This window comes from Moschus berezovskii, chromosome 17 (assembly GCF_049115385.1).
Source record: "Moschus berezovskii isolate FMDL1 chromosome 17, NW_MosBer_1.0, whole genome shotgun sequence".
NCBI lineage: Eukaryota > Metazoa > Chordata > Mammalia > Artiodactyla > Moschidae > Moschus > Moschus berezovskii.
Genome location: NC_142476.1, coordinates 80780452 through 80794606, shown reverse-complemented (window position 1 = coordinate 80794606; position 14155 = coordinate 80780452). Strand labels below are relative to the sequence as shown.

The following is a 14155-nucleotide window of genomic DNA, read 5'->3' as shown; positions in this document are numbered from 1 at the left end:
GGTTGGGAATGTCCCCTAGCGGAGGGTATGGTACACCACTCTAGTATTCTTGCCTGGAGAATCCCTATGGGCAGAAGAGCCTGGTGGGCTACAGTCCATGGGGTCACATAGAGTTGGACATGACTGAGCAACTAAGCACAGGAAAACACCAGTAATGTTAAAGTTGATTTTTCTAAGTAATTTAAAGTTATGTTAAAGTTGATTTTTCTTAGACCATTTATCTAAGTATCATGCATGATTTGCTTTTCTTTCCTGTAACATGTACTTTAAAAATAAGTCTCAATGCATGCAATCAAAAACATAATTCTTTAACATAAATTCTGTAATCAGAAAAAAATAATAAACGTACTATATGCAGGTAACAGAAATACAGTTAAGAAAAATAAAACATGAAAAAGTTACAAAGTAATGAGTTCAGAGTAAAAAAGTCATCTGAGGATAGTATTTCTCTGTAAATTCTTCTAATATGTTTAATATTAGGTAGTCAAGTATCTTTCATACAGCAAGAAGCAAAATGAACTTTAATTCTAGGGAAGATTCCTGAAAAAGTGATTCTTACAATTCCTATGATAAGAAATGAAATTACTTATTCATAGCTGTACCAATGGAATCTTCCCTTGCGTCTTATATTAATGACAACTTTGACCACATATCCTTTCAATATTTCTGCAAGAGAAACTGTTCACCTTTTTCATATGCTTCTGTGAAAGTACTTTCCAGGATCCAACATAAAACAGTGGATAACATCATTAACAGCTATGGCACCTGTCTACTTGCTTGTGTAGATATACCAGAGTCAGAATTTTTAGTTTAATATAAAAAACAGAATGGCAGCATATTCCAAGCTACTCTGTCACTGAATCTGCAACAGAAATTAACTTTAAAATGGACTAGATGATAAAACATAGTGGTATAATAAAGAATATGGTTTTTGTGGGAGGTACAGACTACTGGGGGGAGGGGCTTCCCAGGTGGCGTTAGTGATAAAGAACCAGACTACCACCAATGCTGTGAAAGTGCTGCACTCAATATGCCAGCAGATTTGGAAAACTCAGCAGTGGCCACAGGACTGGAAGAGGTCAGTCTTCATTCCAATCCCAAAGAAAGGCAATGCCAAAGAATGCTCAAACTACCGCACAATTGCACTCATCTCACACGCTAGTAAATTCATGCTCAAAATTCTCCAAGCCAGGCTTCAGCAATATGTGAACCGTGAACTCCCAGATGTTCAAGCAGGTTTTAGAAAAGGCAGAGGCACCAGAGATCAAATTGCCAACATCTGCTGGATCATGGAGAAAGCAAGAGAGTTTCAGAAAAACATCTATTTCTGCTTCATTGACTATGCCAAAGCCTTTGACTGTGTGGATCACAATAAACTGTGGAACATTCTGAAAGAGATGGGAATCCCAGACCACCTGACCTGCCTCTTGAGAAACCTGTATGCAGGTCAGGAAGCAACAGTCAGAACTGTACATGGAACAACAGACTGGTTCCAAATAGGAAAAGGAGTACGTCAGGGTTGTATATTGTCACCTTGCTTATTTAACTTATATGCAGAGTACATCATGAGGAACGCTGGGCTGGAAGAAGCACAAGCTGGAATCAAGATTGCTGGGAGAAATATCAATAACCTCAGATATGCAGATGACACTACCCTTATGGCAGAAAGTGAAGAGGAACTCAAAAGCCTCTTGATGAAAGTGAAAGAGGAGAGTGAAAAGGTTGGCTTGAAGCTCAACATTCGGAAAACAAAGATCATGGCATCGGGTCCCATCACTTCATGGGAAATAGATGGAAAAACAGTGGAAACAGTGTCAGACTTTATTTTTTTGGGCTCCAAAATCACTGCAGATGCTGATTGCAGCCATGAAATTAAAAGACGCTTGCTCCTTGGAAGGAAAGTTATGACCAACCTTGATAGTACATTAAAAAGCAGAGACATTACTTTGCACACCAAGGTCCGTCTAGTCAAGGCAATGGTTTTTCCCGTGGTCATGTATGGATGTGAGAGTTGGACTGTGAAGAAAGCTGATCACCGAAGAATCGACGCTTTTGAACTGTGGTGTTGGAGAAGACTCTTGAGAGTCCCTTATACTGCAAGGAGATCCAACCAGTCCACTCTAAAGGAGATCAATCCTGGGTGTTCATTGGAAAGGCTGATGCTAAAGCTGAAACTGCAATACTTTGGCCACCTCATGCGCTGAGTTGACTCACTGGAAAAGACTCTGATGCTGGGAAAGGTTGGGGGCGGGAGGAGAAGGGGATGACAGAGAATGACATGGCTGGATGGCATCACCGACTCTGTGGACATGAGTTTGAGTGAGCTCCGGGAGTTGGTGATGGACAGGGAGGCCTGGTGTGCTGTGATTCATGGGGTCGCGGAGAGTCGGACACGACTGAGCAACTGAACTGAACTGAACCACCAATGCAGAAGATATGAGATATGGGTTCAATCCTTGGAGAATCCCATGGACAGAGGAGCCTGGAGGGCTACAGTCCAGAGAGCCTCAGAGAGTCGGACAAGACTGAAGCAACTCAGCACAGACACAGACTTCTGGGTATAAGACAGGCTACAATGATGTATTGTACAACACAGGGAATATAGCCAATATTTTGTAACAACTATAAATGGACTGTAACCTTTAAAAGTATTAGACTATCTGGTTTTTGTCCATGATTCTCTAAAGGCTTCAAAAACCACTTGGGACTTATATTAAAAAAAAAAACCACCTTAAAAATATACATGCATCCAATTTTGACAGCAGTGTTATTTACAATTGCAAAGGTATGGAAGCAACCTAAGTGTCCATCAACAAATGAATGAATAACGTGGTATATCTATATACAATGGAATACAACTCAGTCATAAACCATAAAAAGGAATGAAATTTTGCCATTTTCAGCAACATGGGTGGACTTGGAGGGCATTATGCTACGGGAAGTAAGACAAAGACAAATATTGTATGGTATCACTTACGTGGACTCTAAAAAATACAACAAACTAGTGACTGAAGAAACAATAAACAGGTTCACAGATATGGAGGATAAACTAGTGGTTACCAGTGGGGAGAGAGAAGGGGAGAGGCACGATACAGGTGTAGAGGATTTATAAAGAAAGTTTTTATGAGATTATACGAAATCATGTGTGTGAAACTTAAAAATTGTAAAGCAGCATAGAATTTAAAGAATCTTTTATTCAAAACAATGTTAACAAAAAAAAAAACCTTGCAATATCCTGATTGATAGGTGTCTTTGTTATGCTAATGAGATGGCTCATTCTGGGCCTTTGGATTGCTTCCAGATGGGATCACCATAAAGACCAATCATCTGATTAGAAGGCTGGAACTCTGGACCAGATCATCCTCCCAGGAGGGGAGGACGGAAGCACACTGGGCTCAAGCATGTGGTCAATGAATTCATCAATCCTGCTTAATCATAAGACCCCCATACACAAACTTCGGATCCCCAACTTCAGCACAGACTCCAAGTCAGTACTGGTGGGGTGCCGTGCCAGGAATGCAAAAACAGAAGGGATCCTGCTGCTGCCTCCAGACTGGCCTGGGCGTGTCCTCCATTTGGCTGCTCCTGAACTGTGGGTCCTTTTAAATAAAACTGTAATTGTAAGGCTGGTGCTTTTAGGGACTTGAGTCATCCAGGTGAACTACTGACCCGGAGAGGGTTTTGGGACGTCCACCTGGGCAGGCATAGGTGTGGGGAGACTGGGGCCCTCCCAGAAGCTGCTGTCTGAAGGAAGGGCTATCTGTTAGGGGTCCTGCCCTTTAACTTGGGAGATCTGATGAACTGCACTCTGGAATGGAACTGAGGTGAAATGAACTGTAAGACACTGAGGTGACATCAGAGAATTGATCTCAAAACACGGACACCAAAGGCATAAGTGACAAAAGGAAAAAAAAAACAGGCTTTCATCAAAATTTAAAACTGTGTTTCAAAAGATACCACAAAGAAAGCAGAGACATCCCAGAGAAAGGGAGAAAACATTTGCAAATCATACATATGATAAGGAATTTGTGTCTATAATATATAGAGCACTCATAACTACATAACAAAATGATAAATGCTCCAATTAAAAAACAGGCTGAGAGTCTATATAGGTGTTTCTTCAAAGAAGATATACAAATGGCCAACACACACAAAAAATGCTGAATATCACTGGTTATCAGCAAATAAAAACTGCAATGAGATACCATTTCACATGTACTAGAATGGCTATAATCAAAAGGACAATAATAAGCAGCATTGGTGAGGATCTGGAGAAATTAGAACCTTCATACCCTGCTGGTGGAATGTAGAATGTTGGATCATATGATATCTCTATATTTAACCTTTTGTGGAATTGCTATATTCTTCTCTGAAGTGTAAGGGGTTTCTTTTTGGGGATGATGAAAATGTTCTGAAATTAGATAGTGGTAACGATTACACAACTCTGCTGTGTGTGACAACTCTACGAATATACTAAAACTCCTTGAATGGGATGTGTGAAGTCTATCTCAAAAATGTTACTTAAAAATTTTTTTTAAATGGAAAAATATATTTGAGAAGTTATTTAAAAAGATAAGCATTCAAATGATATTTAACCCTATTTTTTTATACTTGTTTTTAGAAAGCAGTTTGAGATACACATAGACATATATATGTGTGTGTGTGTGTTTTGTTGTTGTTTAATTGCTAAGTCACGACCAACTCTTTTGTGATCCCATGGACTGTAGCATTCTAGGTTCCTCAGTCCATGGGGTTTCCCAGGCAAGAATACTGGAATGGGTTGCCATTTCCTTCTCCAGGGGATCTTCCTCACCCAGGGATTGAGCCCATGTCTCCTGCATTGGCAGGCAGATTCTTTACCACTGAACCACCTGGGAAGCCCGTATGTGTGTGTGTATATACATGTAAAATATATATACATGTAAAAATATATGTGTGCATGTGTGTGCGTATAATGAGATGGTTGGATGGCATCACCGACTTGATGGACATGAGTTTGAGCAAGCTACGGGAGTTGGTGATGGACAGGGAAGCCTGGAGAGCTGCAGTCCATGGGGCTGCAAAAGAGTTGGACACGACTGAGCGACTGAACTGATATATAAGCACATATGTGTATGTTATATATATATATACACACACACACACACACACACACACATATAGGACTCCCCCTTCTCAAAGCTTAAGCTCCAGTGTCAGTGGTTTAGAAGGTAGCTGGGGAGTGAGTTAGGTCAGAGCCTGGTCATCAGTTAATCCACTCCTGAACATCCAAGTGTCGTAAATCCAGATTAACAAAGATAGTTATAATTCTTCTTTCAGCCAACTGACATACCCAGTATTCTTAAAGCACACCCCTCCAAAGAAACTTAATACAGCTAAAGTTTTATTAAACGTCTATAAATTAAAATTTGGGGAAGCAATCAAACAAATCACAATATTACTAAAAGCACAGCCACACTTTGAAATTGGCTGTGGTTCTCTTTTTCCTAATTTTAAATGCAAAATCAGTGAATGCCAGTAATACACAGTATGTAATAGTATTTATTTATGCTTCTCATTCACTGGAACTAGAACAACTATTGAAGCTGAAGCTCCAACACTTTGGCCACTTGATGCGAAGAGCTGACTCACTGGAAAAGACCCTGATGCTGGGAAAGATTGAAGGCAGGAGAAAGGGACGACAGAGGAAGAGATGGTTGACATCACTGACTCAATGGACATGAGTTTGAGCAAACTCTAAGAGACGGTGAAGGACAGGGAAGCCTGGTGTGCTGCAGTCCATGGGGTTGCAAAGAGTCAGACAAGAACAACTACTCTACCTTTTAACAATGCTAATAACACATGATTTCTAAGGATTCCTACGTTTTTCTTTAAAGTACACATCTAAGTATCTTTCCAAAGTCTCTTGATCATTTGTTACTCCCTTTCATCCCGAGGTCAAACAAGTTTATAGCTTACTCCTTTTTAAATGAAGTCAAAACTGACTTACACCTATGCGAGAGCAAGATAGTTTGAAAAAAGAGGGACTACTACAAAACCTGGGGCCACAGGTTCAGATAACTGTATCACTCAGACTGGTAATGGACATGAGTGGATCAAGTCAAATGTGATGCAATAAAAAGCAGTGAAAAACAGTAGGAGACATAATAGCATGATATCCTGAAGGCACACTCTTTCAGCCAACTGGTTAACATTGTGGTAAGGGCCTTGTTATTCCAGATCCTCTCATTTTGCCCAAAGACCCAGAAAACTGGATTTTTATGTGAACTCTTAGGATTAAATGTTAACAATATAACTAAGGAAATCTGACCCCCATCCCCTTCCTGATTACTTATAGGTTCTGCCAAGGGCTAATTTTCAGTTTGGTCTCTCTACAACAGGCACCATGCTGAGTGGAGTATCAAATGTTAGTTCTACTGTATTTACTTAGCACTTAAGTTCTAAGTTCTATTTCAAGTTCACAGCAATACTGCAGATTAAAAAACACCACAAATTAAGGCAAACAGCTCTGGGGTCTGATGACGCTCATTCTAGGTCTGGTTCATAAGGAAATATGCCTAGACTCCTCGCCTCACAAACTTTCCCATTTAAGTATACTTAGCAGAACTCTGTCCTCAAGCTGGTGGGAGAAGGCAATGGCAACCCATTCCAGTACTCTTGCCTGGAAAATCCCATGGGCGGAGGAGCCTGGTGGGCTGCAGTCCATGGGGTCGCTAAGAATCGGACACAACTGAGCGACTTCACTTTCACTTTTCACTTTCATGCATTGGAGAAGGAAATGGCAACCCACTCCAGTGTTCTTGCCTGGAGAATCCCAGGGACGGGGGAGCCAGGTGGGCTGCCTGCCGTCTATGGGGTCGCACAGAGTCGGACACGACTGAAGCGACTTAGCAGCAGCAGCACTCCGCCCCCCTCCCCCCACCAGCTTGAGGACAGAGTCTCTCAGGTATAAACTCCCAAGAAAGTTTCCAAGAAATTTTTTAATCTAACACCTGGCGCAAACGTGGGCTTCTACTCCATAATACAACCATGTCTGTCTTAATATTAAAGCTGTCCCGCTGTTTCTCAATAAAATTTATCACGTTTCTTTTGCGGCTTCACACAGCCCTGTAGGACAAGGTTCCCTTATTCCAGGTCCACCAAGTTGAGAAGCAAAGAATCAGAGTTCTACCAAGTAAAGCTTTACCGCCCCCCCGACGAAAGTCAAGGGCCCCTCCTGGAACTCAAAAGATTCAGAGTGATGCATAAGTACTACCACTCTTAAAGACTTAATCTTAACATCAGTATTCTGCAAGGGCTTGGTGAAGGAGGGCTGTTTAGTGATTTAGTGAAGACAGCCATTTATGGTCCAACGCATCCTTTAGTCTTAGGACCATTATACATGTTTTCAGATTTAACACACTACATTTTTCAACCTCCTGTGCCTTGGAGGCACCGCACAGCGTTTGTCTATCACGACCCCGATGGACGACAGGACGGATTCTTCTCCTCTCCCTCGTCATTCCCTCCAGCACAAACTCGTCCGGGGTCTTCCCACAAAGATCCTTCTCCTCAAAGCCTGCAGGCCGGGCAACGCCTCTCGGCGCAGCAGCGGCGGGAGGAGGAAAGAGGAGGAGGAGGAGGAGGAAAGCGGGTCCTCGGGACATCGGCCGGCGGGAAGCTCCGCAAGAAGCGGCGGGAGGGGTCCGGTCTTCCGGAAGGGTCCGGCCCAGCGAGGAGGCTCAAGGAGCGGCCGGTTCCGCTGCCCCCACCCCCGAGACGGGCAGAGCCCCGAGGCGGGGCGGGAGGCGGTCGGCTCCGGCCGCGGAGGTGAGGGGCGAGGGCCACTGAGGACCGGCCGGACCCTGCGCGTCCCCCTCCGCCCCCCGCGCCGCTCAGACCGCACAAAGGGCCGCGGCCACCCGGCCGCCCGCGGTTCCCTCACCTGTGCCCGGCGGCCGAGCCTCCGAAGCCGCCGCGCTACCGGGAGAAGCGCTGCGCGGCACCGCGCCGCCGCCGTAAGACGACGACGCACTGCGGCCTGACGGGCGACGACTGCTCGGGGGCCGCCGCCGGGGCCTCGGGATTCGGCTCCCGGGCGCGAGCCCCGCCCCCCGGCCGCGCCCCGCCCCTGCCCCAGAGCGGCGAGGGGCCCGGATGTTCCCTCCTCGGGGGCCCCAGGCCCCGCCCTTTCTCGGCTTTTGCCCAGACCGCCCGCCCCCCACCCCTTCCGAATCCGCGCCTGGTCCTGCGCGGCCGAGGGAGAGTCTCGCCGCCTCCCGGGTGGCTAGAGCGTCCGCCCGCGTTCTGTCGCGCTCCAGGTGACGGCGCCGCGGAGACTGTCGGGAAGTAGGCGGGGTGACGTGAGGTGGACGAGCCCGCGGCGGGTTTGCCGAGCTCAGTGGCCGGCGGTGGCAGGAGCTAGGGCCGGGGGCGCCCGGAGCCGGAGGTGGAGCGGGGCGGCGCGCGGCCGGGGCCATGACGGGCAATGCCGGGGAGTGGTGCCTCATGGAGAGCGACCCCGGGGTCTTCACCGAGCTCATTAAAGGATTTGGTGAGAGCCAAAGGGGCCGTCCTGGGCCGGTGGGGGGTTACGGGAGGAGGCCGGAGCTGGGCACGAGCGCTTCTCTGCGGCTCCGGCAGCCTGGCGTCTGCAGGGAGGCGACTCCCGAACCCTGGAGTCGGGGAGAGGCGGAGGAAAGGCAGGGCTTCAGCCCCGGCAAGTCGCGTTTCCGTGGCGATCTGAGAGCCACACCTTGGGGACAGGAACACCCCGGGATTCGACGCTCCAGGACTAGGTTCGCTGGCCCGAGCCCTCCGCCCCGGCCGCCACTTTCCGCTGTGGAAGCCTCCTCTTTCCACCCCGGGGCGCCCCCATCCTGGGCAGGTGTATCCAGGTGCGCGTCTCAGGGCATCGGTCCTGCAGAAAAAGTCAGGTGTGCCTTGTCGCGGGTGGGGCGTCCAGGGCCCCAAGCTGCCCGGGAACCTGACATCCGAGTCATTCGAAGCAGACCCGTCGAGTGTGTGTGATCGGCCCTGCGGCCGTCCGCGCGGGCTGGCTACACGGGACGCGCGGGCCACCCCGTTCGTACTGCTCGCTTCTTGTGGCTTCCGGGAAAGTGTGCTTTCTCCAGCGAGCATTCTAGAGGCCACATGCTTGCCTCCTAATTGCTCTCTGACCCCAAGTAACCAACGTATTCGACTTGGTGGCCTTTTCTGCCTTTCTTGTTCCCTGTTCTCTACTTTGGCAATAAGTTTATTTTTATGTTACATTTTTTTCAAGTATTATTCATTTTAGCTACCATGTTATTAAAACTTGTACTGAAGGTAGAAATTCAACATTGATATGTATACTGTTTGTCGTGCGTCCATGCTCAGTGGCTTCAGATGTGTCCTACTCTTTGTGACCACATGGACTGTAGTCTGCCAGGCTCCTCTGTCCACGAGATTCTCCAGGCTGGGATACTGGAGTGGGTTGCCATGCCCTCCTCCAGGGCATCTTCCCGATCCAGGAATTGAACCCTTTTCTCCTGTGTCTCCTGCATTGCAGGCAGGTTCTTTTCCCACTGAGCCACCAGGAAGCCCACTGTTTGTTGTACATAGCTATTTGAAGTACCATTTATCACGCATATATTGTTTACCTACTGTATATCTCAGACACATTGGTAGGGTTTCGGTATTTTTAGTGTGAATAAAGCAGGGCTGCTGTTCTGAAGAACTGACAAGCAATATATAATATGGCGTATTAACTGCTGCCTTAAGAGTATTGACACACAAGTCCTGGAAGAACACAGGCAGAAGGAAAGGCATAAACAGTAGTGATATTAAAGTATATGACTTAGGGAACAACTGCTCAATCCTGTCCATTACCTCAGTTCTTTACCACCAGCGCCACCAGGGAAGCCCAGGGAAGGGGCTGGGGAAGTGACTAAAACAGTGTAACAGATTAGAGGAGTATTTGAATCCCAAACTGAAAAGATAAACTGAGGCCCATTTGTGTGCCATGCTGTGTTGTGTGGATTGGCCTGTAATCCCCAGGGATTAAACTGTCAGATATTTCAATGCTGAAATGACATTTTTATAATTTAAAAACATTAACTGCATGTAGTGTGCAGTACACTGGAATGGAATGAAGTGAGAGACTAGAAAACTCTTAAGATGGTCAGAATCTGAGAAGATGAGCTCAGTATGAAGTAGTGATTTGGAGAGGAGGTAGTCAATAATTTTGGCTTTAAGTCCACAGGACAGTTAACTGGTGGGATAAAGGGGGAAAGGTGATAATGACTTTAGTCTCTAGCTTCAGTTCAGTTCACTCACTCAGTCTTGTCTGACTCTTTGCGACCCCTTGAGCCGCAGCACACCAGGCATCCCTGTCCATCACCAACTCCTGGAGTCCACCCAAACCCATGTCCATTGAGTCGGTGATGCCATGCAACCATCTTACCCTCTGTCGTCACCTTCTCCTGCCCTCAATCTAGCTTAGGAGACTGGTGAAGTAAAAGAGAAGAGTAGACTTGAAGGAAATAGGTTCAACTTTGGACATACACTCAATTTGAAATGTGTACAGGTTTAACCATGAACTTTTACCTTCAAAACCTTAACTATTATGACATATTAAAGTTAACCTTAAAAAATGTTGTACCAGGCAAATTTGCTTGAAGTTAGTTCATTCTATTGATAGCTGTTGCTTCACTTTCATATGTGCAAAAAGCTTGGAATTGAAAGTGATTTAAGTAAAGTCATGTATAAGATACTGATGAGGAACTGCACCTCCTGTACCGGCCCTTGTGAAAGGTGACGCGATAGTTACTAATTGATTGGCTCAATTAGCGGGAGACCTTTGCCAAAAGTTAAATGATGGAAGTTATCAGCTGCTTCGAAGAGACAAAAGTTTATTTCTGTCTTTTTTCCCCTCATCACGTCATGGATTTTAAAAAGCTTTTGAAAGTTTATTCTTTCAAAAGTGACACGTCTTATTGTTTTGTAGGTGGTACTGTAGTTTTAAGTTTCTTCACTGAAGGGGACATTATATGTGAGTTCATTGATTATATAATTAAAAATTCTGGTGGAATATATCATCAGGGTAAAACAAAGTTCTTGTATTGAGAAACTGATGAGCAGAACTATATTTTTATTTAATACAGTGCATACATAATTAATAAATTGAGTAAAACAAATTATGATTGTCTACCAATTAAAAATAGAAGCTGTAAATTTCTGCTTCTAGCCAGGATAGAGTATCAGGGACTGGATTTAGTACAGCAAATCAATGACCCCAGCTTTCCCTTCAATAAACTAGAAAAAGAAGGGCAGAGTAAACCTATAGTAAGCAGATAAAAGGAAATAATAGAGATCAGGGTGAAGTTAGTAAAACAGAAAAGAGAAAAATGGTGGAGAAAGTCAATGAAACCAAAAGCTGTTGTCTCAAAGATCAGTAAAATGGATAAACCTCTAGTCAGACTGATGGGAAGAAAGGAGAGGAGAAAAATGATGAATATCCAGGAATAAGAGAGATGACATCATTATAGATTCTATAGATATTAAAAGGATAAGTGAATATTCTAATAAATACTTATGCAAATAAATTTGACAACTTAGCTGACGTGTACAAATTTCTTCAGACACAAATTACCAAAGCTCACTCAAGAAGTAACTGATAAACAGTGTAGCCTTATGTGTTTTAAAAAAACTGAAATTGTAATTTAAAATTTTCCCACATGAAAAACACTAGCCAAAATGTCATCACTAGTAAATTCTTGCAAATATTTAAGGAGTAAGTAAGACCATTTCTTCACAGGCTTCTCCCAAGACTTTGGAGAAGAAGTACTCCTCATCTCATTTTATGAAGGTCAGCATTAATTTTAACACCAAAACCAGACAAAGGCATTGTAAGAAAAGGAAACTGCAGACCCGTATCTATTGTCAACATAGACACAAACATTCTAACCAAAGTATTAGCAAATCAAATCCAATAATATATTAAATAGACAGTATGTCATGAATGAGAGGGGTTTATCCCAGGAATTCAGGGTTTATTTAACATTTGGGATTCAACGTAATTCACCATATTAAATAAGAAAAACAATACTATTAGATTATCTCAATAATTGCAAAAGACATTGGACAAAAATCCAGCATCTGTTAAGAATTACAAAGTGTTAGGTTTTAGCCTACTTGCCAGCCAACAAATGAGCCTGCCACTATTTTATAGATGCTGATAGAGAGTTTCAACTTTAGAGGTAAATAATAGTATTATTCATGGCATGGTAGTCAGCAGGAGATTCGTGTTTGCATTGGTGTCCTTATTCTTCGAGTCCATCAGCTCAGTTCAGTTCAGTTCAGTCGCTCAGTCGTGTCCAACTCTCCGTGACCCCATGAATCACAGCTCGCCAGGCCTCCCTGTCCATCACCAACTCCCGGAGTTCACTCAAACCCATGTCCACAGAGTCAGTGATGCCATCCAGCCATCTCATTCTCTGTTGTCCCCTTCGCCTCCCACCCCCAACCTTTCCCAGCATCAGAGTCTTTTCCAGTGAGTCAACTCGTCGCATGAGGTGGCCAAAGTATTGGAGTTTCAGCTTTAGCATCAGTCCTTCCAGTGAACACCCAGGATTGATCTCCTTTAGAATGGACTGGTTGGATCTCCTTGCAGTCCAAGGGACTCTCAAGAGTCTTCTCCAACACCACAGTTCAAAAGCATCAATTCTTCGGCGATCAGCTTTCTTCACAGTCCAACTCTCACATCCATACATGACCACGGGAAAAACCATAGCCTTGACTAGACGGACCTTGGTTTGCAAAGTAATGTCTCTGCTTTTTAATATACTATCAAGGTTGGTCATAACTTTCCTTCCAAGGAGCAAGCGTCTTTTAATTTCATGGCTGCAGTCAGCATCTGCAGTGATTTTGGAGCCCACAAAAATAAAGTCTGATACTGTTTCCACTGTTTTTTCCATCTATTTCCCTTGAAGTGATGGGACCAGATGCCATGATCTTCGTTTTCCGAATGTTGAGCTTCAAGCCAACCTTTTCACTCTCCTCTTTCACTTTCATCAAGAGGCTTTTGAGTTCCTCTTCACTTTCTGCCATAAGGGTAGTGTCATCTGCATATCTGAGGTTATTGATATTTCTCCCAGCAATCTTGATTCCAGCTTGTGCTTCTTCCAGCCCAGCGTTCCTCATGATGTACTCTGCATATAAGTTAAATAAGCAAGGTGACAATATACAGCCTTGACATACTCCTTTTCCTATTTGGAACCAGTCTGTTGTTCCATGTACAGTTCTGACTGTTGCTTCCTGACCTGCATACAGGTTTCTCAAGAGGCAGGTCAGGTGGTCTGGGATTCCCATCTCTTTCAGAATGTTCCACAGTTTATTGTGATCCACACAGTCAAAGGCTTTGGCATAGTCAATGAAGCAGACCACAGGAGTGAAGATAACACCACAGGCACGAGTTTCTGTCAGAGCTGAGACCGACAGGCTCCCCTGACATTTGGGAGCCTCTGCTTTAGAGTCTGCTTGCAAACTTGCTCAACTTTTGACTCTAGGGAGATGATATTATAGACAGCAGATCAATCTTCTCTCTGCCCCACAGGGAGGTACTATCCCTGACCTTCAAGTCTGTTTACTCTTTTGACATTCTTGAAAAGACAGTTCTGAACAAATCTCGAAATTTCTCTCAGAAGACAAGCAGTAACAGTAGAAATTGATTGCGAATTGTCTCCCAATAAAATCCTTTCTTATTATACCAAATATACCATTCCGATCCTTTCTTACTATACCAAATATGCTATTCTGATCCTTTCTTACTATACCAAATATGCCATTCCGATCCTTTCTTACTATATCAAATATGCCATTCTAATCCTTTCTTACTATACCAAATATGCCATTCCGTAACCTACTCTGATTAATCTGACTGGACCTGTAGGACTGGTATCGGATCTGTTTATCCCTTGGGGTGTTTATGTTAGGAAGCCAGGTGACTTTCTCAGATTTTTGTATTGACCTTTCCTCTTGGCTTAAGGCATTAAATCAGGCGTAACAGTATGTATGAGTTATCACACAGACCCTACCTGGGTCTGCAGGGAAGAAGTCTAAAACAATTCCATCATTTGCAACTCTGGCCCATGAGTTGAGGTATATCTGAGGGATTCAGGGCCAGTGTGGTGTTTCC

The 14155-nt window shown here is 44.4% G+C and overlaps 2 protein-coding genes across 3 annotated transcripts in view; one reads left to right on the top strand and one right to left on the bottom strand.

Annotated features, from left to right (window-relative positions):
- The window catches only part of RO60 (Ro60, Y RNA binding protein), a 34003-nt gene extending 25821 nt beyond the window's left edge, over positions 1–8182 (bottom strand). The window contains exon 1 of the mRNA XM_055419922.2: positions 7925–8182. The gene's annotated coding sequence lies outside the window, so the exon portion shown is untranslated. The remainder of the gene's footprint in view (positions 1–7924) is intronic.
- A 137-nt stretch (positions 8183–8319) lies between these two features.
- Positions 8320–14155, top strand: part of UCHL5 (ubiquitin C-terminal hydrolase L5) — a 47167-nt gene continuing 41331 nt past the window's right edge. Inside the window, exon 1 of one of the 2 annotated variants that reach the window (XM_055419923.2) lies at positions 8320–8533. In XM_055419923.2, the coding sequence (XP_055275898.1) occupies positions 8458–8533 (76 nt within the window). In that variant the 5' untranslated portion in view covers positions 8320–8457. The remainder of the gene's footprint in view (positions 8534–14155) is intronic. The other variant, XM_055419924.2, reaches the window with a different exon arrangement.